At 45.8% G+C, this 27,554-nt stretch overlaps 1 protein-coding gene across 1 annotated transcript; it reads right to left on the minus strand.

The window, feature by feature from the left end:
• Window positions 1-2: 2 nt before the first annotated feature.
• Window positions 3-27,554, minus strand: SAMHD1 (SAM and HD domain containing deoxynucleoside triphosphate triphosphohydrolase 1). The gene is made up of 16 exons (XM_051803267.1): window positions 27,154-27,554; window positions 27,016-27,082; window positions 21,728-21,800; window positions 20,293-20,453; window positions 16,319-16,434; window positions 14,679-14,749; window positions 13,593-13,748; window positions 10,750-10,850; window positions 10,539-10,647; window positions 9,921-10,012; window positions 8,462-8,577; window positions 5,812-5,951; window positions 4,908-4,997; window positions 3,614-3,718; window positions 3,119-3,256; window positions 3-2,011 (listed from the first exon to the last, which is right to left on the minus strand). Exons 1-16 carry the CDS (start codon window positions 27,533-27,535, stop codon window positions 1,889-1,891), a joined length of 2,040 nt encoding a protein of 679 aa, XP_051659227.1. The 5' UTR covers window positions 27,536-27,554; the 3' UTR covers window positions 3-1,888.

Here is a 27,554-nt window from a genome sequence, read left to right on the forward strand (position 1 = left end):
AATTCTTTAAAAGAATAGTAAAACCATCGTTTATAAATTTATTCTTCAGAGAGGCTCAGTTGAACATGCTGGGAAAAGAAAAGCTCTCAGAACTTAACATTAGGTATAAATTTTCGGTTTAACATAAACAAAAGATATTTCCCAAGTATAAAGTGCACCTTTTGAAACAGATTCAAAACAAACCCAAGCAACAATAACAAAATTATATTCTTCTGGACAATATTTGATTTTATGCAGACGAAGGGCATAAATGCCTTCACTCTATGATATTGTTGTTTGAAGCATAATAAGCTCTTTAAAAGCTTTTAAAGAGACCACAAGCCCTTGTAACAGTTACCTGGTTCACCTGCAGATCTGAAATACTGTTAGAGACAGGAACAGCAGACCATACACATGAGCACAGGCACGTAAGAAAGCAGCAGAGTGCAAAACAACTTCTGGTTATTTCAACAAACAAAATCTGAGTAAGTACATGGATGCTGATTCTACTTCCCTCTGCCTAATGGCATCAGTTCCCCAGATAAAAAGGGCAAAGGAGACATGACTAGAGTTCTGCAGGTCACTCATAGCACCTTCCCACTGGGTTAGTTTTCAGAACCTACCCTGGTCACCCACCTCTGACTGCCCAAACTGAACACTCAACGCTTTTCTCCCCGTTCCAGACAACAACTCCACAGTTTGTTCTAATTTCCGAGCATTACTGAACCTTTCTTCATGTTTTTAGTTTTGAGGGCAGACTTTTTTGAGCTTTTAGGTTTCATTTAATGAAAGCAGCCTTCCTTTAGACCTGAGTAAAAGATGAGAGGAAAAAGGTCTTCCTCGGTCACTTGTTCAACGGGACAGACATTCAGCAACATTCACACCAGTGATGCCAGTACAGAAAAACTGTCAGAACCCTCACAGGTCTACAAGGGGGGAAAAATGACACAGGGACAGCCATTCAGGAGAACAAGGCAGGGACACAGGAAAGGAGGGATTCCTGAAGAGCCTGTCTGCCTAGTACAGTGTAATCCCAAACAAGGTGCCTTTGGTGCAGGATGGCAGAGCTGGCGCAGCCTCCGGCTGGCACCGCCCACCTGTGTTCACCTGGACAGCTCAGCACTCCTGCAACCACTCACACCATGGACATTTTGAGCAGGTTTTGCAGTTCCGACAGTAAAAATATAACATTCAGTGTATCAAAAGTACACAGTAAAACTATAAAAGACTGCATGGCACTGCAATGCATTGTTACTTCAATAAAAACTGTGGTCACTCTTACAGCAAAAGTCCTGCATCTCCATCAGCTTTTTGAATATCAGAAAAATAATCTTTGATTATCAAAAAACATCCCCTCTCCCATCTTTTTTTTTTTAAAGGAAATTTGTTTTGCTATTCTTGAAGATGCCATCCTCAGTTATTTCTTCTTTACCTCACTATGTTTTCAGAAGCTTACTTATCCCTCTCTTCCCCAGGTTCCAAAAAAACCCCAATCCCCAAAAAAACCCCAATCCCCAAAAAACCCCATCAAATCTGAGCTGGGATTTTTTCTGCTAGCTCATGCAATAGCACAGTCAGCTACAGAAGGGATCAGGACTAGACGGAACAGTAAAATCTTGTGGTAACAATGAATTGCAATTTTTAAAGTTACTCTTCCTACACAGCGCCAATACATTCAAAAATAAATGAGAATTGAGTTTACTCAGTTGTAATAAGTTGGTTTTTAAAAGTCTATTTGGAATATGCACTTTGTTTAAGTATGTACATTAAAACATACTGTATTGTAAAATGCATTTCTGCATTGTTCCATGAATCCTTCCAGTCCATCCAAATGGCTTTTAGAAGAATTGTTGCTCAGGTTTGCTCATCTTCTGAGGAAGCAGACTGAAGAGTGCCAAAAAGAAACATGTTACTCATTAAAAGGAAGCCTTTGTTTGCAGCTGGGTTCTGAGGCTCTCCTGTGTTCATCATCTCTCACATTATTCCAGGTTTTCTTCATTGGAGTTAGATGTGGGGCAACAACATCACCATCCTAGTAATAAAAGTCAGGAAACATTAATGATGTTTGCTTTCCATTCTAAAGCAGAGGAAAAGCAGCTCAGTCTCAGGCCTAATAGAAAAAATCAATACAAGGTCCCAGAAGCAACAAACACTGTGTGTCCCAGAGACAGAAAATGCTGCAGTCAGCAGTGGCCCATCTGAGAAGCCACCACCATTGGCAGTCCAGCTCTTCCTAAATTATTAGCAGCAAACCTGGCAGACCAACAGGCCGTATCCTGGGCAAACAACCATTAGTTTAAGTGTCTCCTCTGACTTCACCACAGCACCTCATTTAGACTGTTGCAATCGACCCACCCTGGGTGCTGGGATCTGCCTTGCACTGTCTAAAGCAAGCAAGGTTGGTACAGCAGGTCTGAGGCAGGAGGGCTTCATCTTTGTCAGATACAGACGTTAATCCGTGGTGAGGCACTGCCAACACGGACAATCAGCCCTCTAAGCTCAGAAATAAGCTGGTAAGAAGCCCTTTGCTATGCTCTGCAACATGACAGGGCCTACAAAATGGATGAACTGAACTAGAAGAATATGCTTACAGGACACACCCACACTCTACAATGAGAAAAAGTTTGTTGCTTGATTCATTTGTAAAAAGCTCTTCTGAAATTAGCTGCTCTGAAAAGACAGATGCCAGTAGAATGACATAAGAATGAGCCTTAAACAGAGTTATCCATGCCTGGAGCTGGGGCTCCAGCATGTAAGAACACTCATCCTCTGGGGGATCTCATGTCAGAGGATGCAGTTCTTTCCCCAAAGGACACCCACAGGCAAGGCTGGGTTGGAAGGAGCTCTGAGCAACCTGGTCTAGTGGAAGGTGTCCCTGCCCACAGCAGGGGGGTTGGAACTAGATGATCTTCAAGGTCTCCCTCCAACCCAAACCCTTCCATGATTCTATGACACTTGCAGGTGTCTCTAGCACTGCTTCAGTGAAACCAAAGAACCTTCAGATGGGAGCCATGATAAAACCAGGAGTTAGGTCAGTGCCACAAAGGCAAGGCCTGAATGCCAAAGTTACTAATGAAAAAGCAAGCTTATGGACAAAGATGAAGAGCTCTAAACAAGTAAAATAAGAAGCGAATGTTACCTGTGGTTTGGTGAAATCATTCTGCATACACCACTGAATAAAGTACTGTTTTGCAGCTGAAATAATATGTGGATCCTGACTTTTGTAATAAACCCGGATAACCTGCTCCGTAAATGTTATGGGTAAAAACTTGGAAACCTTTGGAATAAAACAGAAATAAGCTTTAGTATTTCTTGGAATTGAGAGTCCACTGAACTTCAATTTTTTCATCTGAATACAAAAGGAAAGCAGTAAGAAACATCCCTCTACAATCCATGAGCTTCATCCAAAACAATGGTGTTTTTCTAACTCCCAGTCTATTCCAATTAAATACTGCTCATATGCAAAGGCTGTCAGGATTCCAGACTGTCATCATACAACACATGACCTGCAAGGCCATGGATTCCACCACCTCTTCACAATCCGTGCAAGAACAACCACGCAGGACTGTAACCACTTCCCTCACAATCTGTGAAGATGCTTTTCAGAAGCCAGCTGAGAAAAATAAAAGACTACCTGTTCTTTACTGATATTGACTGCCTTGGAAGGATCAGCCTTGCAATAGAAGTGAACCTTATCAATGGGATTCTGTTCTTTCATTCCATAATCCATGTTGATAACCTTGTAAGTAAAACAAAGAAAACAGCATTTGTTGATGTTCGTCTTTAGTTTTCTCACAATAAATACAAAAGGCTGCACTATATACGACTGAAAATGACAGCAATCAAATAGAACAGTAATTAACAAATTATTACTTAATAAAACAATCTCATATTTGTATTTTGTATCTTTACTTCCACCACCTCTTGCTCTGAAGCTGCCAGGTGAATATTCACACTTAGAGTTCCCAGCTGCTCTCTGAAACATTCCAGTTCCCAACACCGGACCAGTACTGGTCCCTTGCCAGCCCAGAACACACAACCTCCAGAGGAAGTAGCAGAGCTCACAACTATAAACAGAGGTTTAGACATTATTATTATTTACATCTGCCTGGTATACCAACAGTTCAGTGGTCGGCAGGGAGGTGCCCACTTCTCCACAACTTCAGTTTGTGGGACAAGGAAAGCCCAGGCAAATACTCTAAAGCTCCATAAAGTGCGACAATTTTATCTGGTGAAGGGAACCTTCAATGCAAGGGAGCTTTAGGAGTGACTCGTCCTGCACTCTATGGAAAAACATTCACCAGCCCTTTCCAGAATTAACCAAGAGCAGGGATTAAGGTAGTGATACTTGCAGCTCGCTACACAGCTCTCTCCTGTGTCTCAGGCTCTCTGCTTCCCCCCAGTGCTGGCTGCAGACTGAGCTGTGGCAGCAGGGTGCTTCCTGCAGCAAACCCCAGCAGTGCCTGCCCTGCAGGCTGCAATACCAGAAGCCTGGAGTCACTGTGCCTGTTTTCCTCCCACTGGGGCCAGCAGGTGACTTGCCCTGGTGACCAACAGCAGTGGTCCCTGGGCTGCTGCCATGGACACCCCCCTGCCAAACCCCTCTGGATTCCTCACTGCTCCTTTGCGGAGCAAGGACAGTCACAGGAGAACAAATCTGTCACCGGGAGCAGTTCCCAGATGATAGCCCAGTGAGGTGAGGTTGCCCACTGCCTCTGCCTCAGGCCCTCCCACCACAGCAAACCTCCCCTGGAGAAGCTTGTTGCACTCAGACCCTTAAGCTGAACCAGGACAGCAGCTACAAGGCACCCTGTGGGTTTGTTCTTTCACTACAAAGGCACTGAAATGTGTCTCCAGTCTTCACTGGGTACACAAGGCCCTCTGTGATTGAGAAGTTTTTACTTGAACCCGCTCTGAGAGGTATTTACATCAACTATGAAATTCTCAGCCATTAGCTCCACATCTGGAGGATCCTTCTCCGGCTTAGAATTTGCAATACTTTCTGCCAGGCTATTATTCTGCAAGAAACAAAAACCAAAAGACGAGCTCAGATTACATTTATGCACTCTCAGGTCTAGATAAAGGCAACAAAACATGACACAACATATCACTAAACTAAATCTTTTAATTCCTCACAGCTTGACAGACTGTTCTTGCAGCTATCTAGTTGTTCAAATCCCTGTATACCTTAACCATAAGTTTTGTACCAGTTTTTAGAAACAAACAAAGTTTATACAACTGAGAAGACACAAAATCTGCCAGCCTGTGGAGGAAGAGTTTAACACCTGATGATGGGGCAGGGGGAAAGCAAGAGTGAGACGTCCAGGATGCTGAAGTGTGAAAGCAGAAGATATATACCTTCAACCAACTGTTTCACTAATGCAAAATTTTTGCAATTAAGTTATCCAAAGCTGAATACTAAATGTTTTTACTGAACTTTTTTTTTTTATGAAGGGTGGCAGGATCTCACTCTCTAATAAAGCTGTTATATCTATAGAGTGAAATATATAGAAAAACCCAAGAGACAGACACGATCAGTAAGGTCATTGATCACTATAAAAAAAAACAAAAACCCAACACAAAAAAACCCACAAAAAGACCAGAAGCAGCGAGCTCCTATGCAAACTTTGGAGGGGATGGTGATCTACTCCAAAAGCTGAAGCCCACAAAGGGGGGTTTGTTTGGTTTTGGACACAAAGGAACATTCCCTGATGACACCTGGGCCAAGCTGAGGAGCACCATGTGACGGAGACAGAGAAAAATGGATGGTCAGCAATTCTGAGAACATTTTTACAGGGACAGAATTCAGAACCTTCCACCAAAGGACATTACCTCTACAATTTCCTTCTTTGTTTCAGGTCGAGTCTCTCCTAAAAACTTGTATAATTCACGTCGTTCTATTTTACGCAAAATTTCTCGTGCCTCCTCCAGTTCTCGGTGACTTGAGTGCAGAATTTCCAGGTAGATACTGTCTGCCAAAGTTGCATTGATTTTTGTTAAGTATGTTTACAATCCAGTGTCACAGCAAAATGCAGGGACAAAGGTTAAGGCAACACGAAAAACTGCTCCTGCTGGTTCAGGAAAGACATTTTCAGGGAATAACTGAACTAAGTCAGGCAATGAAAAGTCACAATATCATCTTAATTATCATCAGATTCACAATGGTTGTTGGTGGAAAAACTAGCTCAATTCTCACCCTTGCAATATATTTTGTTACTTCACTAGAAGTTACTTTCTCTTCTTATTGAGCCAGTCTTGTTCAGCAGAATATCCTAAACCCAAGCACTAAGTGGCTCAGGACACGGATACTCTGTCTTGTAAAAAAATAAAGAACTGTCATTAAAGTTTCAGAGTTTCTCAGACTTCGGATGCCAGCATCGAAGTCTCCCCTCCTGTCTCCACATGACAGTGACATGCACACTGAGTTTCCCACCATCAATCCGAGCACCAAGACAGAGGTTTCTTTTGATGTGGCTTCTGAGCAGAAAGGTTACTTCTGGCTGTCCCAGAGACTGCTGCTGCCAGGATGCTGCTTGCTTGTCACAACCACCACACTGCTCTGTGGCTGTTCACATTCCCTGGCCAGGAACATCTGGGCAGCCTCGACACATGCTGCAAGCACAGCCCAGCAACACCCACCTAGGGCTGAAACTGGTCTAGGGAGCTCCCAAGAGAAGCAACCTATGAGCCACACACCAAAACACCATGAGGATTGCTTTCATGCGCAAGGTCAACCAAAGTCAGGAACTTCTCCACGAGGAACCACAGACCAGGTCTCTTCAGACAGAGGATAGATAATGCAGGAGAAATAAGAGGCCCATCAACACCTCTCCTGCGCAGAAGCAGTAGTGACAAGGAACAATTTGCTGTCTCAGCCTTTACTAGAACTATGATCTACTGACAAATCAGGAGCCAGCACATTAAAAACCAACAGTGGTTCTTCACCCACCATGGAAGAAAGCTAGGGAGCTTTTTGCTGCAGAACCTGATAGAGGTTCATAATTTGCAAAGGTCCACAAGGTAAGTGGACAGTTTCACAGGAGCATCACTGACCACGGACTGCTGAAACAAGCCTCTCAGGAGGCCGCAGGTTGCAACCACTAGAAGCAGGAAAGGAAGTGCCTTAGTTTAAGAGGAGGAGAATAGACTCGTCCTTCATGGTCACTGTTACATCTGGTGTTGGTACATTCCTCACATCACTCTCCTTGCTGTTGGCACATTCCTCACATCACTCTCCTTGCTGTTCAACCCTCCTGGCTGAACAGGACAGTCCCAGCAAGCAGTTCCTTGCTGTGGCAGACAGGACATAGTCCTGGTCTCCTTGCCCTGAACTGTGCCCCTCACCAGGTACTGCAGGTAAGCAGGCAGTTACAGCAGGACCCTGGTGCTGACCTGCCAGCACAGCTGATCTTACAGACCAGCCATCCCACAGTAACAGATCCCAGCCCATGAAGAACTTCATTTCAGTTCTTTCCTTTCTGCCCAGCCTTCCACAGCCCAGCACTACAATTCATGCTTTCCAACAGCTACTGCCCCTTAAAGCCAGCCCCTTCTCCTGCTCTGAGTAGAGGTATGCAGTGACAGAGGGGATATGCAGCTCCTCACCTCAGTACAACGCAGCAGCGCCGTGGTCAGGCTGCAGATGGCTGTGGCAGATGAAGGACTGCCAGCAGAAGGCCTTTAGTATGACAAAGGCTAAGACACACAGGATCCTTTGCAACAGTGCCTTCAGGCTCTGTCACCTCGTCCATGGACCAAAGATGGAAGTTCTTGAGTCTCCCTGTTGGCCAGCCAAGGCTTGGTGATGGAACCTCAGAAAAGCTGCCTTGCCACTCAGGAAAGATGCCTTGGGAGTCCTCATGAGCTGTAGCTTGACAGGTGCTGCAAGAGCTGCCACTACTCAGAGCACTCCTGAGCAGGGCCTGCAGCATCCTCTGCCCTGCAGCCACCCCCACACCCCGTGCAGCAGGGTCTGCCTGCCCACGCCGGCCTCCACCCCCTGCTGCAGCTCCCAACACCAGCCAGAGCAGCACTGGTGGCCTCACAGCACACACCAGGAGGGGTAGGCAGGCAGGGTAGCAATGTCTCAAGCAAATCAAATCAGACCCCATGGGTGCCCTTGGGAACAGCTTCACGCCACAACACACATCCAGTACCACTCCACCTGACAGAGCTGGATGTTGTATCACTTAGAGCTGACTTATATCCCACCTGTGACAAGTGCAACAAACTCAGGGCACAGGCAGGACCTTCTGACAACACTGCTGAATTTGAACGTATGCAGAACATAAAGTTGCTGCTTCTCTCTCAACATGGAACTAATTTAAACTAGAAGGTCTTGATCTCCCAGCAAGATATGAGAGCACAGGCACTGGATGGCCCAGGTTTGCCCCACCTTCTGTGCAAAAAAGCTGTAAAAACAGCATTTTAACAGGTACTCATTTTCTTTTACTTTAAAAAAAAAATGTTTGAGATCTCATACCAGTTAGCTTAGTGTAGGCTTCCATGTCCTCCATTGCTGTAGAAATCCGATACGTTTTTCCTCCAGAGCCTCTTATTTCAAAATATTTGTCTGCTTTTTGAAAGGCTTCTGTAATCCTAGTTTGAGACAAAATTAAGACTTTAGGATAACATTGTTTTGAAACACTTCCTTGCTCAAGAGTCAAAAGAGAAACAAATTACTATGTTATAAACAGAAGACAACAGACAAAACCTGCATCCCCAGCACACAGCAGATGCTGATCACACAGCAACATCTCCTGTTTCTGTGCTGTCATCGCACATTTCAACAGAGATTTACCGGGAACAGGTTGAGAGCAGACCATAACCTTTAGAAGAATGATCAAGTTCACTGTTCTGCTTCAGACTGAGTTTAACACAGCTGAGACAATTGCAGAACCCTGCAAGACAGTGACATGGCCACTCAGCTGCAGCGAGGCTGCCTCACACACAACCATATCCTCATGCAGACACCTTGCTCCAAGAGCTAGCTGAGAGGATACAAAGCACTGTAAAGGGAAAGCATCACACACGGTGTTTTCAGGTGGGAAAAAGTTATGTTCTAAAGATCAAGTTCTTCCAGAGTTCCCTGTGCCTCACTGTCATTTCCAGCATGGATATTCTTTTGGAAAGGCCGTTATAATTATGGGAAGCCAAGGACTAAATTTCTAAACTAAAAAATATGTTTTACTCATCATATTTAGTTACTGTCAAACCTGAGCATTTTTAGTCTGAGTTTTAGAAGATCCTTAAACCAGAAGCTGAAGTTTAAAAAATGAAACAATCCAAATCACTCTTGTACTGTGTAATCCTTAACGTTCCTTTTTTTCGAAAATCAGCAGATGGTAACCTGGCAGACAAGATCCTAATGAAAATATATTTTGGGATACGAGTATTTCTGATTTTCAAGAAAAGTAAAGAGAATAATGTTACAGGGAAAACTCTATAGACGTCAACAAGATAGGTACAATAGAGGCAGCCAGCTGAGTTAGTCCCGAACAACTCATGCATTACATAAACACAAAGTCAGGCCTCAGCTGAGCTACGTAAGCTTGGTTATTACTTTACTCTGCAAGTAACCTTGCTCCAGTTTGATCCAGTTTGAGCTAAGTGGTCTCTAACTTGCAGATAAAGATTTGACCTCAGTTGTCAGCAGTTAAAATGGCTTAAACACACCCTGGTCTGGTGTTTCTTCAGAGCTTTAGTAATTTTCCTCTAATTTAATTTCCTGTGGAAGGATGTTTTTGTCCTCCTCTCTTCTTTTTTTTTTGTTTGCTTTGTTAATCACAGACTCTATGATACTCTAAGCACTAAGTCTTTCCACAAGAATTTGCTTTTATTCTATGTCACATCTTATTGATTATCTTAATATTCCAAATGGATGTGGATTGTTTCGAGAATTTAAAAATAAATGGAATGCAAAAAAAGGAAAATATACTTGCATTAGTTCAATGATGTTGCCAGTCTTATGCTGGTATGCTCTCCGGTGCAGGCAATTCCGGGTGTGGAACATTTCATACAAATTTCCAACTTCCTGAATCAAAAAAACCCAATCCGCTTTTACTTTTGATACTGTCTTACTTGCAAAACTAAATCAATCAATCAAATGAGTTGTCTCCTTCCATTTGCAGCATAGAGCAGGATAGTTATTATTCACAATTTATAAATTTTGGAGAACTCAGGCCAGCATGGGAGAGCAGAGCGCTGGCAGCGACCCCAGGGAGCCCAGGCAGAGAAGAGGCCCTCTCGCTCCTTCAGCAGCCCCTCACCAAAGCCACACTCAGCTCTTGCTCAGAAGACCTGGAGCAGAATCATGCAGAGCTGACAGGTCTGTGGAGTCTCCCCTGAAAGGACCTGCCACAAACAGTGGCTTCTCTGTCCCTCCCTCCCTCCAACCACCAGCTTCAGAGAACAGCTTTCAGAGCAGCAACTTCCTCCTCTCTTGGGCTGAAGAAGCTGTGGGCAGCCCCCCAGGCCCCTCAGCCACTGGGTGCAGCTCCCCCACGTCCCGTGTGCTCTCAGTGCTCCTGAGCGTCCCTCGGCTCCCACACACCCCTTACCTTGTCACGGGTACAGATATGCTTCTGGTTTTTTACTTCACAGACCCGAGTGAAGACAAGCAATCGCTTATAATCAAAATTATTCGGGATTCCCAGGTGATGGCAATCCCTAAAAACATTCCACAGAGAGTGTTTAACTACACGGTCCTATTTGTACACACAGTAGCATTTTTACAGTAGGAATTCATAATAAAAACTGTAAGATTTGTACCTTGCAAAATAATCCCACTTGTCAACGTCAATGCCATTCTTTTTGTTAGCTACTATCTCATAGAGGAAACTTTTCTCCTTTGGTCGACCACGGTAGGGCCACTAACAGGGGAGCCAGGAAGAAAATAAGAAATTAAAGTGTGCAAACAATGTCAATTCAGTTTTTTTAAGACAGCAGGAATACACTTTGACTTAGCCTGTGATAAGCACCCAACACTGAGGTAGCAAAGAACACAAAGATAAGAAAAGAGCTCCCAGAAGCTGTTAGGCATTAGAAATCCAGAACTAGGGCTTAAGCAGCTGTCTTCTCAGGATCTCAGGAAGAATAAAACCCATGAACACAAGTATTTAATTGCCTATTCTACTAAAACAAAGCCTGCAGCTTTGAAATGCCCCAAAAAGCATAACATAGCAACAAAGAGGGGAAAAGGTTGGAATCATTTAATATTCAGGGAATTAGTTAAACCTACAAACATGTCACTGTCTTGCAGTCTTCTGCAATCAACTATACAACTTCATAGAACAGAGTTTTAAAACACTTATTTAGACATAGTAAACAAAAATTGTTTGAACAGGCAGCTATTTAAACTCCTACCCCACAAGGGACAATTCAGCCATGAGGCAAACAGGAAATCAACACCAAAATAATAAGATACAGGTTGCACATTTTCTTGAAAATTTAAAGATTCTTCAGCTAAACAAAAAATGCCATAAAGTGGCCTTGAAATCCTGAAGGTGGAAAACATTGTATGCAAACATGGCTGCCATGTGATCAGCATGACAGAAACACTAAAACTGATGTGACTCGGAACGGAAATGCAGCAGGAACTGCAAGCAGCAGGAAGGAAGCACATCATAGAAAAAAATACCACAATAACAAAGAGCTCTGCTCCTGGGCCATGTTGAGAACACTGTTTGTGTTTAGTGCACAAACACCTGCTGTTCATGGCAGGACAGACTCCTGCAGCACAACAGCCCCACTGCCAGACACTGTGCCAGCGCAGCAGCCTGTGCTCTCTAGGGCACCACAGGACAGTGCCTGCCAGGCCAGGCCCTGTGCCTAACACCAGGAGGGTGCTGCCACAGATCATGTATGACACTCCTTTTCCTGGTATCCTGCTGGAAAACAGGCGTAGAATCCAAACAAGGAAAACCAGACATGGGGTAAGAACCTGGCACAAGATCAGTGGTTGTGGGAGGTAGCAGGATTTACCCCAAGGGGGTAAAAACCAACCTACAGCTTTTGTAAATGAACATCCTCTTCCTATAAGATCTCAGACTGAATTTCATTATGCCAAGTTCCCTATGTTTGCCATCAGATTGCTGGAGTACACATGGCAGAACTACCCACTACTGCAGCAGAAAATAACAGGCAAGTGTGAACATTTGCGGGTTACTTGTTTGGGACAACATACAAATTCTGATTAGTACCAGATTGTCCTGACAGATCTCCCACTGACTTCAGCTGCCACCAGCTCTTAATTCTAGTGGCAACTGAATGGGTGTCCTTGAAGAGATGACAACAGCTGTAAAGTATAAAGCAAGGAGAGAGGACTTAAGTCTTTCACAGAGTTGCAATGATTAAGAACAATCACCATCTCTTCTTCCTTGTCTCTTCAGGCAACTCATTTCCTCAAGTCTTATTCCTGCCTCTATGTACTGCAATTAATTCAAGCATTTTGCTGCTGTCACCAAAGCTGATGTGGGCTCTGGCACTTGGGCCATGCTTCTGATTGCTCACTGCCTCGTCTCTGCCAGTGCTCAGTTTTGTTATCCAGACTGAGGGAGTCCGAGTGCCTCCTTTTCTCCGGGCTGAACCCCTCCAGCTCCCTCGGCTGCTCCTCATCAGACTCGTGCTTCAGACCCTTCCCCAGCTCCATTGCCCTCCTCTGGACACACTCCAGCCCCTCAATGTCTTTCTTGAAGTGAAGGGCCCAGAATTGAACACAGAATTTGAGTTGTGGCCTCAGCAGTTCCCAGCACAGGGGGACGGTCACTGCCCCTGGTCTTGCTGGCCACACTATGGCTAACACAAGCCAGGATGCCACTAGACTTCTTGGCCACCTGGGCACACTGATGGCTCATGTGGACCAGCACCCTCAGGTCATTTTCTGCCCAGCCACTTCCCCAAGCCTGTAGCATTCCATGGGATTGCTGTGACCCGAGTGCGGGACCCAACACTTGGCTTGTTGGGCCAAGGCCAATTGTATGAGGTTCATCAATTCAGCACATCCAGATCCCTCTGTAGAGCCTTCCTGGCCTTCAATAGAGCAGGACCTGCCTCTCCTAAACCCAGGCTGGCTGAGCCTGGTTCCCTGGTTGTCCTGTATGTGCTGCATGATGGCACTCAACATCATCTGCTCCATGACCTTCCCCAGGACCAAGGTCAGGCTGACAGGCCTGTAGTTCCCTGGATCATCCTTCTGACCCTTCTTCTTGTAGATGGGGTTACATTTGCCAACTTCCAGTCAATTGGGACTACCCGGGACTACTGGTAAATGATGGAAAGTGCCTTGGTGAGCACTTCTGCCAGCTCCTTCCATACCCTTGAGTGGATCCCAATCACCAGTTAGGTTCACTAAATACAAATAACATTCCAGAGCTTTCCTCTAATCTGAAAACTTTTGGTTCAGAATTCTCAGGGAGATGAAAGAACACGGTGAAGCTACTACCTCCTGCCAGCACTGTAAGAAATAAACACTACACTTCTCTGGCACCAGTTGTGACAGGATTCTCAGAATGTCATGGGGCTAAAAATAACATATAGCAGAAGCCAAAATTATCTACTTTCAGCAAAATTAAGACATTTATTGGGATAACCACAGGAGCAGTACACTGACTCACCGATTTCTCACAAGCAGTTTCATCTATAGGCCCTCCTATTTGTTCCTTGATAAACAACATATCTTCTTCCAGGACAAGACCATATGACTTCATGACTTCTTCTAGTTTATTGGAAGTTATCAGGTACTCAAACATTTTAACAGAAGCAGTTTCATGCTGTGAAAAAAAAAATCCAAATGTTGTATTACATGGTTTAAGCATCTTTCCTGCAGTGTCACAGCCTCCTCCCAAGCAGCAGCACTGCCTGGCACAGCACATGGGCAGGCTGGTGTGAAAGTGCAGCACCTGGGTGATTTTCTATTTATCTTGCATTAAACAAAACAGGAAATCACCCAGCCTACAGAGTCAAGAAACACACTCTTCAGCAGAGAGTGTTAATTTTGAATTTTCACAAACAGCAGTAAGGCAGTTACAACGATAAAAGACAAAATAATTCTGCTGTTTTGAATTCTGTTCAAAATTTCTGGAAGTTTGAATTCTAAGCACTGTATTGAACAGTCTTGAGCTAAAATATTAAACCAGAAAGGAGGCTGCCAGCTGGTCTTTTGCATCTGTAAAATATATTCTGCAGAAAGCTCTCAATATGCATTTTAAGGCACAATGCTGGCTAAAAATGATCATTGCAGTCCTAACAAATTCCGCCTCCTCAGAGTCACACTACAGGAACTGACAAGACTGAGACAACTCATTTCTGTGTCACCCAGGTGACATCTGCAGAAGAGAAATCCATGCATCCACACAGATCTCACAGAAGTACACAGCAGTCCAAGAGCATGTGCACTTTTAGGGAAGAGATGGGGATGACACATCCATCCTCACTTCTCACTTTTTCTGCATTGCCAGTAAGGCTCCATCTGGCTGTGCTGAGGGAGCTGATGTTCCCCAGACATATAGTTGAAGACAACAAGGAAGTCATCCCAAGACTGGGAGACAACACTGGTTTGCAATTAAGCCAACAAAATGATGCAATAAAGTAAAGCCAAGTGATCACCATAGTCTCACAAACAATGGCACTCTTTAAAGATTAATTATTTTGCCTCCAAAACTCTCAGGTTTGTATTTTTACTTCAATAGTGAAAAGCCTACCTTCCACTTCAAATCTGGACGAGTCATTGGAATAAATCTTCCATCAAACATGTGTGAAAATGGCCCATGACCTTAAAAATAAATATCACACAGGTTTAATCTGAGACATGGTTGGGAGCAAAAATTTTTTGAGCAAGCGAAGGATCTGAATTCTCTTGTATTTGACTTGATCTTGACATATCCTAGAACTCTAGACTGATTTGGGTTGGAAGGGACCTTAAAAAATCTAGTTTCACCCCCTGCCATGGGCAGGAATACCTGCCACTTGACCACGTTGCTCCAAGCCCAATCCAACCTGGCCTCGAACACTTCCAGGGATGGGGCAGTCGCAGCTTCACCTGTGCCAGGGCCTCACCACCCTCTCAGGGAACAATGTCTTCCCAATATCCCATCTCACCCTGCCCTCTAGAAGTGTGAAGCCTTTCTCTCCTGTTCTATCACTCAGGCCCTTGTCCAAAGTCCCTCTCCAACTCTCTTGGAGACCCTTTTAGGTGCTCCAAGGCCTCTCCAGAGCCTTCTCTTCACCAGATGAACACCCCCAGCTCTCCCAGCCTGTCTCCAGAGCAGAGGGGCTCCAGCCCTCAGAGTATCTCCACAGCCTCCTCTGGACTTGCTCCAGCAGTTCCACATCCTCCTGACGTTGGGAGACCCAGAGCTGGAGGCAGCACTGTAGGTGGGGTCTCACCTGAGCAGAACAGAGGGGCACAGTCCTCTTCCTTGTCCTGCTGCCCATGCTGCTGGGACGAGCCCAGGACACAGGGGGTTTCTGAATGCCAGTGCACATGCCAGTGGTCCTGTCCAGCCTCTCATCCATCAGCCCCCCAAGTCCATCTCCTCAGGGCTGCCCTCAATCCACTCTCCTCCCAGCCTGCATTTGTGCTTGGGATTGCCCCAACGCAGGAGCTTGCCCTTGGCCTTGTTGAACTGTTGGCCTGCCCAGGTGCCTTCCCTCCAGCCTGTGACCGCCCCCACAGCTCCGTGTCATCGGCAAACTGGCCAAGGGCGCATCGATCCCACTGCCCGTGTCACCGACAGAGAATCAAACAGCACCCGTGCCGACACTGACTCCTGAGGACACCACTTGCCACTGGGCTCCACCTGGACATTGAGCCCTTGACCACAACTCTCCGAGCAAGACAACTCCTCACCCATCATTTGTGAGGAAGAATCAGTTGTAGCAAGTGCACTTTCCTAAGGCACCTTAAGTACTACAGCACTTAGAACCAGTTGTGGTACCTACACCACAGGCAAGTACTGCAGCAACACTGAGAACTCTGTGTCGGCTCTGAAGAAAATAGGTAGTTATAAAATAATCGTAACAGTTTTTGAAAGGGCCACTAATTTTTATTCTGAGAGGTTTTAAGAGACCTGAGTAAATCACAGAAGGAAGTGGACACTTCAGCCACTGAGGGCAGAACTCTATTAGGAAACAAGACAAAACACTAGCTAAGTGGCTACAGATTCACCAAGTGGAATTGTCTCCACAGAAGTACTCCAAACCAAACAGAACAGATAAAACCTGTCTTGGAATATGGCCATGCACTGAACAGCCCAAAACAGCTCACAGTTCTGATCTCACAGCCAGCTTTTCATCCTGGTTAGCTTTCAAAGAGCAACAAGTCATCTCAGGTGTTCCTTACCCAAATCATGACAAAGCCCAGCAATTTCTACACAGAGGATATCTCGCTGGGTTATATCCAGTTCTGGTTGTCTCTCCTTCAGTGTACGAACCAGACATCCTGCCAGGTAACCAACCCTGTTGCAGGAGAGAAAAAAAGGCAAGAGAGCAGTGGTTTAGGCTGAACAGAAAAAGAGCAGTTCCCCTATTCTATTTTGATCAATTAAGCCCTTATCTGAGAGGTACCAAACAACAAATACCCAAAACCTGATCTGAATCACAGAAACAAACTATTTCCTGTAGTAGAGTTTTAGTCATCAGTAACGCATCCGAAAGCAAAAAAGCATGGGACACCAGGCCCAAGAGACAACAGCATCCTACAGTATTTCATAACACACAACCCCAGAGTAGCTGTGTAAAGGAACAGCAGTGCATCACTGACAGTGTGAATCTTGAAGCACCTCAACTTACAGGAATCCTTGAATTCCAGTCAGGGCAACTGCAAAGGTCCACAACAGTCACCAAAGCATTTGATTCTTCTTTCAAATTGCTGCTTTAACAGTAGTTCATGATAATTATTTCTCTTCCTTTCATTCATTTTAGATTTGACATTTGATTTCATTCAGTGAAATCTTTTCTTATGACACAAAACATGCAGGAACAAACACATGGCACATACTCCCGTAAACTGTTTACGAGCTCTACACAAACTTCCTTTTCTACTTGTCCCAGCAGTCCCCCTTGAAGAACAATTTAAAGCAAGACAAGGTTTCCTACAACAAGGTAGCAACTTTTATTAGATGAAATTTTACTGTTTGGTGTTCTTTTACTAGACCAATAAGCACATAAAGCTCATTTCTTCTACTTTGACACCATAGAAACCTTTGAAATTACACACAAATTGAGAACAAATGTCCTAAATTTAACTCTATAGGTCAAAAGAACTGTTCAAAAGAAAAGGTTGCTGATATGACTGTAATTTTTAGACTTCTGTTGTGGAAACTTTGTTTATTTTCAACCATATTTCTGTCTTTTCAGGTGTACCAGATGCACTCAATCCAGCCTGCTTCATTGATTTGACTCTTTTGCAACAGCCATTTACATCTTGTTATAAGTAAGCCACACTTATCCACAATATTTCAGCACTAACAAAATCAACTTTAGGCTGGCCAGATCACCTGAATACAAACTACTGACTAGCTTAATTTATCTGCACCTTGGTATACCCTTAATACAAGCTTAAATTTGTCATTAATCAGCTTCTCAGTGGAGTGTGAATGACCTAGCAATACTCTAGGAATTGAAGGAAAGCTATACCTCTACCTCAGTTAGCTTAGGAATTTTTCTGATCTCCTGGCCTTTGTAAAGAGCGGTGCCCTAAATAACTAAGGAATTTGTATTCCCTTGGACTCTGTAATTTTAAGTTGTTTTTGCTTAAATGTACATTTAGTTTAGAGAAATGAAGATGAAAACTTGAGAAAATTAGAAAACAGCTGAATCTGCACCTAGAGAAAATAGTTTAGGAGGCCTCCACACTTCAGAAAGCTCAATAAGAAATTGTTTTGCTAGAGAAGTAAATTCAATAAAGAATTGCCTAATTAAAGAGGAGTTTTAGATTATCTTTAACCAATGATAAATAAATGAAATGTTTTAGCAAGGGCTCAGAACAATCAGATAGAAGACCAGAGGTCAGCAGAAATTAATCACACGTGATCGGGAATTTGCCAACGTGGACTGGGTTGCCCAAAGGACACGAGGAAGACCTCGGTGACGACCCCCAGGGAGGAAGGCAGACAGCCCACTCCTCAAATTCCTGCCGGCCAAAGGACGCCAGATGGCAGTCCTGCTCATGAAAGGACAGCAAGATGAAACCAGAGGAGGACCTTACATCTGAATTGGGCAGGACTTTGGGTGGGAACTTCGGATGTTACAATGTATTTAAACCTCGAGATAATGTGTCTGGGTGGGCATGATATGGTGAAATACTCTGTCATGCCTCCCCACGTTGTAATAACTGAACGTTCGGTCCAATGGCAGTCTGCTATTGGATTTGAGTCCTTGTATCAGAATCCTTGTCCCCATGTAAGGGGGGTACTTTTGATTTAGATGACCAACAGAGCATAGAGGCGTGAGAAAGTAATTATACAAGGATGTGAAACCAGCCAGAGTATTGTACAATGTACCTTTATTGTACAAGTTAACTGAAAGGTCCATTGTGTCTTTAGCAAGTTGACTAGATGTCCCCTATTATCAGAGCTGAGTTCCTCCTTGGCTTGGCTCCATACTGCAAGATAGATACATCTACCCTTGAAACACAATGGTAGAGGTCATACATAGGGGTGAGAAAGATGATGGTGAGAGGAAGATGATGTGGGCAGGGGTCACTGGCCCCTTGCCCTACAGCAGGGCATGCACAGACTGCTGCTCTCAGGTGATGAACAGGCGGGGTTTGGCTGCCACTCAGGCATCACCTTATACTGTGTCCTGGCCCTACGTGGTGCAATGTAGAGCTGATAAAACGGGGTGCCGGGACTGCCATCCAGACTGTGTTGCTCCGTGGGGACACCCGCTAAGCATGGGCACCGACCAGCTGCTGCAGATCCTGACAGCCCTGTGAAATGGAGCTAGGGCCTAAAGAGCTAACTCTGAATACTGATCCGGGGACACCCCTGCTCGGAAGAATGTAATGCTTAGCTAGAAACAGAAACCAGAGCTTAGGGATTAGATGGTACCATACACCAAAAGAATGCTCACACCCCTACATAAATAAAGATAGGGTAAGAATACAAATAGATAAGGCGAAATAGGGGCTTGAGTTCAAAGTCTTGAAAAATTCACCATGGAGTCAGCAAAAATCAAGAAAGTTGAAGAGTTCAGCCGAGGAAGAAGAGTAAAAATAAGACCCCATGAGGCTGAAGAAACAGGAACGACCACCAAACATCACCCCAAAAAGACAACTCCACCCCAGACTCCACCCAGACTCCGCCTATTATGAATATTATAACTAGATGTTGCAATTATATGAATATGCATGTAAAAATGTTGTAATCCCTCACAGAAATTGTATATAATCATGTCTTTTCACCGAGAAGGCAGAGCAAGTTTGTCCAGGGCGACCTGGCTTGCTCTCCAACGTTGCCTAAATAAATACCTTGCTGTTTAAAGGCTAAATTCTGTCTCTAAACAGTTCCATTGCGCCTTTTTGGGCATCACCTGGCCTGTCTGTGTAGGTAAGCACAGTTTATTGACAGGAAGCAATCAAGAAAGCAAATGTTTTATATTCTTTTTTGTATCCCTTTAATTCCCTTTTTACTAGTTAATACTGTAATAAAAGCTGTTCATAGTATTGTATGAATGCCAACTGATAAAGTAGGTTTTTTGTATTCTTTTTTAGCTTTTGATTCTCTTTGCTAGTAGTTTTTTATTCTCACTGCATAAAAGATTTTTTATTTTGTAGTGTTTGAATGTCTGTTGTACTTGTCTTTATTCCAGGCATGTATTCAAACAAACTAATACAGTCTATCATCTGTTTCTCCTTAATTGAATCACAGTATCAGCCTGACAACCCGCCATCAATTGCATAAGGCACACCTAACTACAAAGGCAAACATTACAGATCAAATGGATTTTAGCTGTGCTGGACAATGCAGCTGTCTGGCAAGTCATTTAGAGCAGCCCCAGTATCCTTACTAGGTTTATCCTTTAAAACTTAAAATTTTGACTCACAGTCACTAATTAACATTATTCTTCGAATAAGAAAGGATAGGGAGGAACTCTAACATTGATCCATCTCGTAGGTTTCTTTATCTGTCTTTTTTAAAGGAAGTTCAAGGGAACAGCCCATAATCACATGGGATATCCAGGAACATTCATGAGACCAAAACTGCCACCACAGCAGTTTTCACCAACGCCTCTTGGCTGGCACTCCACAGCAGTGGAGCCAAACTCAGGGAAATCCAGATGCAAGAGAGGCATGTGCCAGAACCACCTCCTTACCCAATGGAGTGCTCAAAGCGGTTGTGAGAGGCTCCTGGAAAAACAAAGTAAGTGCCACCCAGCTGCTTGATGTACCGGAGGCGCTGGAACTGAGGAGTGTCGATGATCCGAACAAGCAGGGGATGTATTTCAATGTGCCCATGAATAGGATCGTTAAAAACCTACGAAAGCCAAAAATAGTGTAATTAACATGTAACGTTTGACTTTGAAAAGAAACAGGCAGCAAGGTAAAGGATATCCAGAATGGTCAGGTATTTGGTGGGAGAGATTGTTCATCTTCTGTAAAACAGCCATATACTGCCAACCCCACACCAAGATCTATCACAGAATCATAGAATGGCTAGGGTTGAAAGGGACCTTAAAGACCATCTCGTTCCAACTCCCTGCTTACGGGCAGGGACACCTTCCACTAGACCAGGATGCTCCAAGCCCCATCCAACCTGGCCTTTTCAAGGCACAGGGCGTCCTCAACTTCTCTGCACAACACAATTATTTCAGAGAACTACTCAAGCTTGACATCAAAAAAAATAAAGCTGCCTATTTCACATAGCAAGGGAATTAAAGTCAAAATCCCTAAAAATGTTATCTGTACCTGTGCAATTCCAAAACCTAACACTTGTGAAAACCGCTGTCTTTATTAATCTGCTATTCCAACTAAAGCAATGCATGTCTGAGATATCCAGTAAAAAGTGTTTGGCTTGACATTGTTCATGATTTTTAAAATCAAAGGAAATTTTGCTGAGTGGAAATGATGATGTTACCTTTTTCATAAAACAAAATGCAAGATAACTGAAATATGAAATAAGTGCTCCCTGATAAGCACACATTTTAAGAGACATCTCAGTAACTACAGTAACTCAGTAGAGAAGGTAAACACATTTAATCCTTGGTCTTCGACCAGCAGGTAAAACCACTCCATCACACACCTATCCTGGTAAAATACTGCGGCAAATAAGGTTTTTCTGTGCTCTCTACCCTTGGTCACTGAGCTGGGAGGGCTCTGGCAGATGTGCAGATTACTACAGAATGTGCAGCCCTGGCCCCAGTTAAACCAACACACACCACTGGGAGAAACAGTTGGACACGGCAAACAGTGGAAGCAAGGAGGAGTCTGTTAACCCAGGCCTGGGGCAAAACTAATAAAATAAACCAAGAGGAGACTCTACACAGAGGGATGTGAAAGGGGAGCTTCTCAACACATGTCAAACAGCTCTTCTGCTCACTGAATCCCACACAACCTCCAGGTGCCCACATAAAGCTCCCAGCTGATGACTTTAACAATTCTACCGGTTAATGTGGTTTTTCACAGACCACCACGATCGAGGGCTTGGAGTTTGCTGCTGTGCAAAGTAAAGGCACCAGCTGGCAGTACCCGGCCAAGGGGAGGGTAGGCAGGACCTGGCCGTGGTGTCCTCCCACCACGGCGTGGGGGTACCTTCATCACGTCCACGTGCTGCTGAGGTAGCTGCTTCAGGCAGGCCAGCACTTCCAGGTGCTCAGCTGGGCAGCTAGAAGGAAAAAAAAGGACACTGAGAACGAAGTTTGCAATGCATTTCCCTTTACAGTTTGCAGTACATATGGAATTACTTGTGCAAGTTCATATTACTATGATATTCGCTGACTCTTCCAATGGGTCAAGGCTTTAACTTTTTCAGAAAAATACTGAAAGCATTTATCCTTCTAAAGTCAAGTATAGAAGGAAGAGAACAAATAGCTACAGAAGTTGTCACTGTAAAGCAGTGTAAGTGCTTCTCCCACTTATACAGAACTGAGAAATAAAACTGCTATGAAATTCTCTAAAAAAATTGATGAAAAAAATTATGTAAGTCACATGTGGAGATAAGTCCTTTAAATTTATGGGAATGACAACATGTAGTTCCTGATTAACTGATATTTTTTAAGGTTGAAAATTTCCTTAAACCAAAATATCGTAGTCCCAATAAACGATTTTTTTAAAAAATTTCTTTCAGTCAACTCTGTATTAAAAGTTTAATTCTCCCAAACTAACTTGAATTTCACACAAATTAATTTCAACTCCAACACCAAAACCACTGCAGTTTAAAACATGCTTTCATTTTGTTGAGAACTCATTCTTGTATTTTGCAAAGGTATTTTGCTGTCATTTTTAATAAATTATTAAAGGTCTCCTTCACAACACACAGGTAAACTTCCAGTGCAAGTACTCTGCTGTAGCCACAGCAGTCTAAGAGCACAGGCAGGACGAGTTTGGAGGGAGTTAATACCTCTATCACATCTCCTTTTAGTAACTCTGTCTGCAAATCTTGCTCTTGAGCTACATGGTTACAGTCTCAGTCTGACAGCAAACACCATCATGAGAAAATACAATTTGTACTTTTTTTCCAGCAGTTAACCATCCTGAGATCAGTTTGACATCAGTCTTTCAATGCTTTAACAGAAAGCAAAACTATAAAATGCCAACTCATAGCAAAAAACACTGCTTGATGCACTACATATTCTCATCCAAATAATTCAATAATTCACAACACATAAAACAGTAAAGATATATGATGCTTGTTGGTAAGCAGTGCTTGTCTAAACTACCTGGTGTCCCTTTCCCTATGGGGAGCTCTTGGGCTGCAGCTGCTGCTCAGACTGTCACAAGCCTTTAGCTGGAGAATCTCTCCTATGGATACAGGTTGAGAGAGCTGGGGCTGTTCAGCCTGGATAAGGGAAGTGTACAGGGAGACCTCATTATGTCCTTCCAATACCTTAATGGGACTTATAAAAAGGAGGGAGAGGGACTTTTTATGTGGACAGAGAGTTTCAGGACAGGGGTCAATGGTTTAAAACTGCCAAAGGGCAGGGTTAGATGGGATACTGGGAATAAATTCCTCCCTGTCTGGGTGGTGAGGCCCTGGCACCGGTTGCCCAGAGAAGCTGTGGCTGCCCCATCCCTAGAAGTATTAAGTGTCCAAGGCCAGGTTGGACAGGGATTGAAGCAACTTGGGCTGGTAGAAGGTGTCCCTGTTCGTGGTAGGAAGTTGGAACAAGATGATCCTTAATGTCCCTTCCAACCCAAACAATTCTAGGATTCTAAGATGAAAAGAACCATTGGTGGTGCTCACCAGTGTGTGTTCCATGATATGAGTCTGAGAACAAGTACAAATCTGAGAGCAAATAAACCAACACTGTGACCAGCAACTACCAAACTAACATACTGTAAAAACTTTGTTTTAACATGCCCTGGCCAGATCAGTTATCTCAACCCTTTGTGCTCCAGGTTGGGCACTAAGAAGACTGCCATGGTTTAATCCCAGCTGGGAACTCAGTCCCAAGCAGCCGCTCGCTGCTCCCAGTGGGATGGGGAGGAGAATCAGGAAAAGTTAAAACCTGTGGTTTTTAGCTGATATTAGTGCTACTACTAATAGTAACGAAAGGGGGAGAGAGAGAAACAAAACCCAAGATAAACCAGTAATGTCCAACAGTCACTCACCACCCCTCTGATCCATGCCCAGCCCGTACCCCAGCAGTGACCAGCGGCTCCCGGACACCCCACCACTACCACTCTGTTTCTACACTGGGCAGGAGGTTTTGTGATACAGAACTTCCCTCAGGCCAGTTCGGATTGGTTCTCCTGGCCATGCTCCCCCCTCAGTGGCAGAACACAGGACATTGAACAGTCCCTGACTCAGAGTAAGCACCAACTGACTGAGCACCACCTCAAACATCAGGGTGTTACCAACACTGATGTCACACTAAATCCCAAACACAGCACTGGACCAGCTTCTGGGAAGAAAATTAACTCTACCCCAGCTAAATTCAGGACAGGAGAGCAAACATCACAAGAGTGTTTTTGAAAGAGCTGTAATGTTGCAAAAAGTACAGCAGTAGCAGCAAACATGGTGGTAACAACACCCAAACAGGTAACAATGGTCCAAAAAGATACTCTGGGTCACACAAAGTACACAGACAGGACTCGATGACAGTTTTGAGACGCTGAGGCAGTGCAAAGCAGCACCTGGCACGAAGCAAGGCACTGCATTGCTGCACTCTGGGCACAGCCTCTGGGTTTGGAGCACCTGGTCATGCTTTTAAATGCCACAAAAATTCAGGAGCAAGGAGAAAACTGAAAAATAGCCAGGAATGTAAGGAGAAAGGCATGTGGGCACCTCCATATTGAGAACCTACCACTGACTGCAAGTCCAGGAACAACAGAGAAAGGACACTGTACAACTGACAGTGCAGCTGATATACAACCACCTCTCTACACTGTCCACAAAGAGTATGGGTCAGAGCTGCAAGGGCTGAGAGACCAGCAGAAGGAAAAGGCCTGATGAGGGAGGCTGGAAGTCCCCACATCAGTGCCCTGCATGTCTTACTGTCCTGCCCTGCCTCCAGGAACACGAACTCGGTTTCGGTTCAGCCTCACAATGACAAAGCACACTGTCAACGCAGCCCCGGTGTGAACAATGACCTGGATGGCGCAGCACAGGGACTTCATCTTCCTTCAGATGGAAAACAAGAGCAGGGATATCACCTGGAATCTACATAGTCAGGCCACCTCAACCAAGACACAACACACAAATCCTGTGTTCGTACTGTGGAGTTCCAGGGCTCTGCAGGCAGAGTTCTTCCAACAGCCAAAGCGGCACTACTGCTGGCTGCTTAGCAACGGGGAGAACTGACACTTCCTCATTCACTCCCCTCCTTGCTCCCTGCTTTGCCCCCACCCTTCCTCCTTCCTCATGCCACAGGTGACAAGGACGAGAAAATCCCTTTCCTGAGCCCACCAGGAACTTCACTGTTCCAGAGAGGTGAGCCAGACAGCCACACTCATCATCCACACTCAGCATGCAGCATGCTGCATGCCTCACAAACATCCACTGCCAGGAACATGGGAGCACATGGGAAACCCAAGGTGCTGCCTCCAGCCTGAGCTCTCCCCACTTATCATCGAGGAGCACAGGAAACTGAAGACATGCATTCATTATTGGCCTGTCAAAGAGAAATTACCAAAGTTCCTGCAAGACACAGTGTGCAGTGGAGAGCAAAGGGATAATTCTTTAGCGGGAAGTTGATGTTTACAAAAGTTGGTAGGCTTGAGCAATTTCTCATCCACTTCTCAAAAATTTCAGCACAAGAGAAACAACATGTCAGATCTCACAGAAGAAAACCCCTTTTAAAAGGAAACCCACAAGCACCTCATTTCGTAACCCCAGCACCATCCACTCTCTACATCAACTGAGATGTGCTCCCACTGCCAGTGCCCCATGCTGAGGGACTCCTGGCTACCCCCTCCTGCCGCCCACGTTCAGCACCGACAGACCCACCCACGGGTCTGACTGCCCCCAGAACGGCTGCACGTGTCCTGTGTGGCCGTACAGGCACCTGATGCTCAGCCAGCCAGTGAGGTGCTGGAAGCAACCAGCCTCCAGGTAAGTCCTAAACAGAAATTAGACACCTGTTTGTCATTTGAGACAAGCTATTTCTGTTATTTCAGAAATAAAAGCTTTCACCTGCCTTTCATGACACCACACCATGTCTATCTGCATACTTCAAACACTTGCAGTTAGAACCCTTCTTCCAAAAAAAGAGAAACCACAAATACCCTAATGACTCCTACATGTCTTACCTCCTCCAAGGCACAGCCCTTCTGCCTTGTCCTCTTGGGTCACATCAGCTTTTCCTTCCCTACAGATATCCACACCCAGACACCCCGCCCTCCCTACTCGTCCTTCCCACACCGGGAGTGCAGCCAGGATGTCTCAAGAGAACAGAGATGGGGCCCCTCATCTCCAGCACAGTGTGAGCTCTGATGAGTTTTCAGCCAAGGAGCCAACCTCCACAACAAAGTCTCAAACCCCCAGCAGAAAGCACAGCTCTGCACTTGCGTGCACCAGCCAGATAACACACCCCAATCTGCTTCAGGGCCACCAACCCACATCAGCAAAGAGCCTGAGCTCTTTGGTGGGTCTAGAGACAAATTTGGAGGAAATAGTATAAATAAGCTTAGCAAAGGAGTAAAGAAAAGACATTCAAGATTAAAAAGCACCAGGAGGTATGAGGAGAGCAAGCAAACCCACATCCCTGGAGACAGGAGCAAGAGAGGACCCTAGTGAGGCAAAGAAGGGGCAGAGGGGCTCTTCTGACACACAGGACTGTAGGACACATTCATATCCTCTCCTGTTCCAGAAGAGCAAGAAAGCATATTCACCACCAGACAGATTACCAAGGTTTTGGGACCAGTCATTCCCTCACTGCTGGGAACAATGCTTTCCACACGATCGGGTTTTTAGTTTCCCATGGTTACTGGGCAGTGAGAGTCTGCGCCGTGGCTGGGGCTGTTCTGGGATCAACAGGAAACAGGAATTGCTCCGGAGGGTCTGGGATCAGCCCCACCGACCACTCTTCCCCCACTGACCCTAACCCCTAACCCTAACCCCAACCCCTAACCCTAACCCCTAACCCTAACCCCTAACCCCTAACCCCTAACCCCTAACCCTAACCCCTAACCCTAACCCCTAACCCCTAACCCTAACCCCTAACCCCTAACCCTAACCGCCCCCGCCCGCACAGCCGCGCTCGGGGCGGCCCCGGGCCGCGACCGGCAAATGTTTGTGCCCGCAGCCGCTCCCCTCGGGCAGGGCCCGGCCACAGCAGCTCCCGGGCCCCGGCAGGGCCTCGCCGCGGGCGGCCGGGGCTGCGGGGCCCGACCGAGGGCCGGGGCTGTGCCACCGCCCACCCCACGCGGGCGGCTCTCACCAGACGCGGGTGACCTCGGGGGCGCAGGCCGGCAGCTCCAGCAGCATCCTCCCGGTGACTCCGCTCTCTGCGGGGGAAGAGAAGCGTCAGCGCCCCGGCCCCGACCCCCGCCCCGGCCCCCGCCCCGGCGGGCCGTACCTCGGAAGCGGCGCAGCAGGCCGGGGTTGCCCACGCCGCAGCGGGCGAGGTGCTGGCAGAGCCGCTCGGTGTCCCAGAGCCGGGGGTCCCCGCGGTCGGCGTCCCGGGGGTTCCCGCGGTCGGTGTCCCGGGGGTCCCCGCGGTCGGCGTCCCGGGGGTTCCCGCGGTCGGCGTCCCGGGGGTTCCCGCGGTCGGTGTCCCGGGGGTTCCCGCGGTCGGTGTCCCGGGGGTCCCCGCGGTCTCTGTCCCACGGCCGGGGGTCCCCGCGGTCTCTGTCCCACGGCCGGGGGTCCCCGCGGTCTCTGTCCCACGGCCGGGGATCGGGGTCGGGGGACCCGTCGCTCCGCGCGCGCTTGGCGGGAGCGCCCGCCGGGCTCCCCATCTCACGCCGCCACCGCGCA

This window comes from Manacus candei, unplaced genomic scaffold (genome assembly GCF_025592945.1).
Source record: "Manacus candei isolate 608988 ecotype Guabito, Panama unplaced genomic scaffold, ASM2559294v1 h1tg000057l, whole genome shotgun sequence".
Lineage (NCBI taxonomy): Eukaryota > Metazoa > Chordata > Aves > Passeriformes > Pipridae > Manacus > Manacus candei.

What these genes read in the sequence shown, in the direction of transcription:
- SAMHD1 (XM_051803267.1), bottom strand. Translation starts at nt 27,535, where the DNA reads ATGGGGAGCCCGGCGGGCGCTCCCGCCAAGCGCGCGCGGAGCGACGGG. An exon ending in AGCCTACACTAAGCTAACTG is followed by an intron (nt 5,952 to 8,461) that starts GTATGAGATCTC and finishes CAACTTTGGCAG; the next exon opens with ACAGTATCTACCTGGAAATT. An exon ending in TCAATATCAGTAAAGAACAG is followed by an intron (nt 3,257 to 3,613) that starts GTAGTCTTTTAT and finishes TTTATTCCAAAG; the next exon opens with GTTTCCAAGTTTTTACCCAT.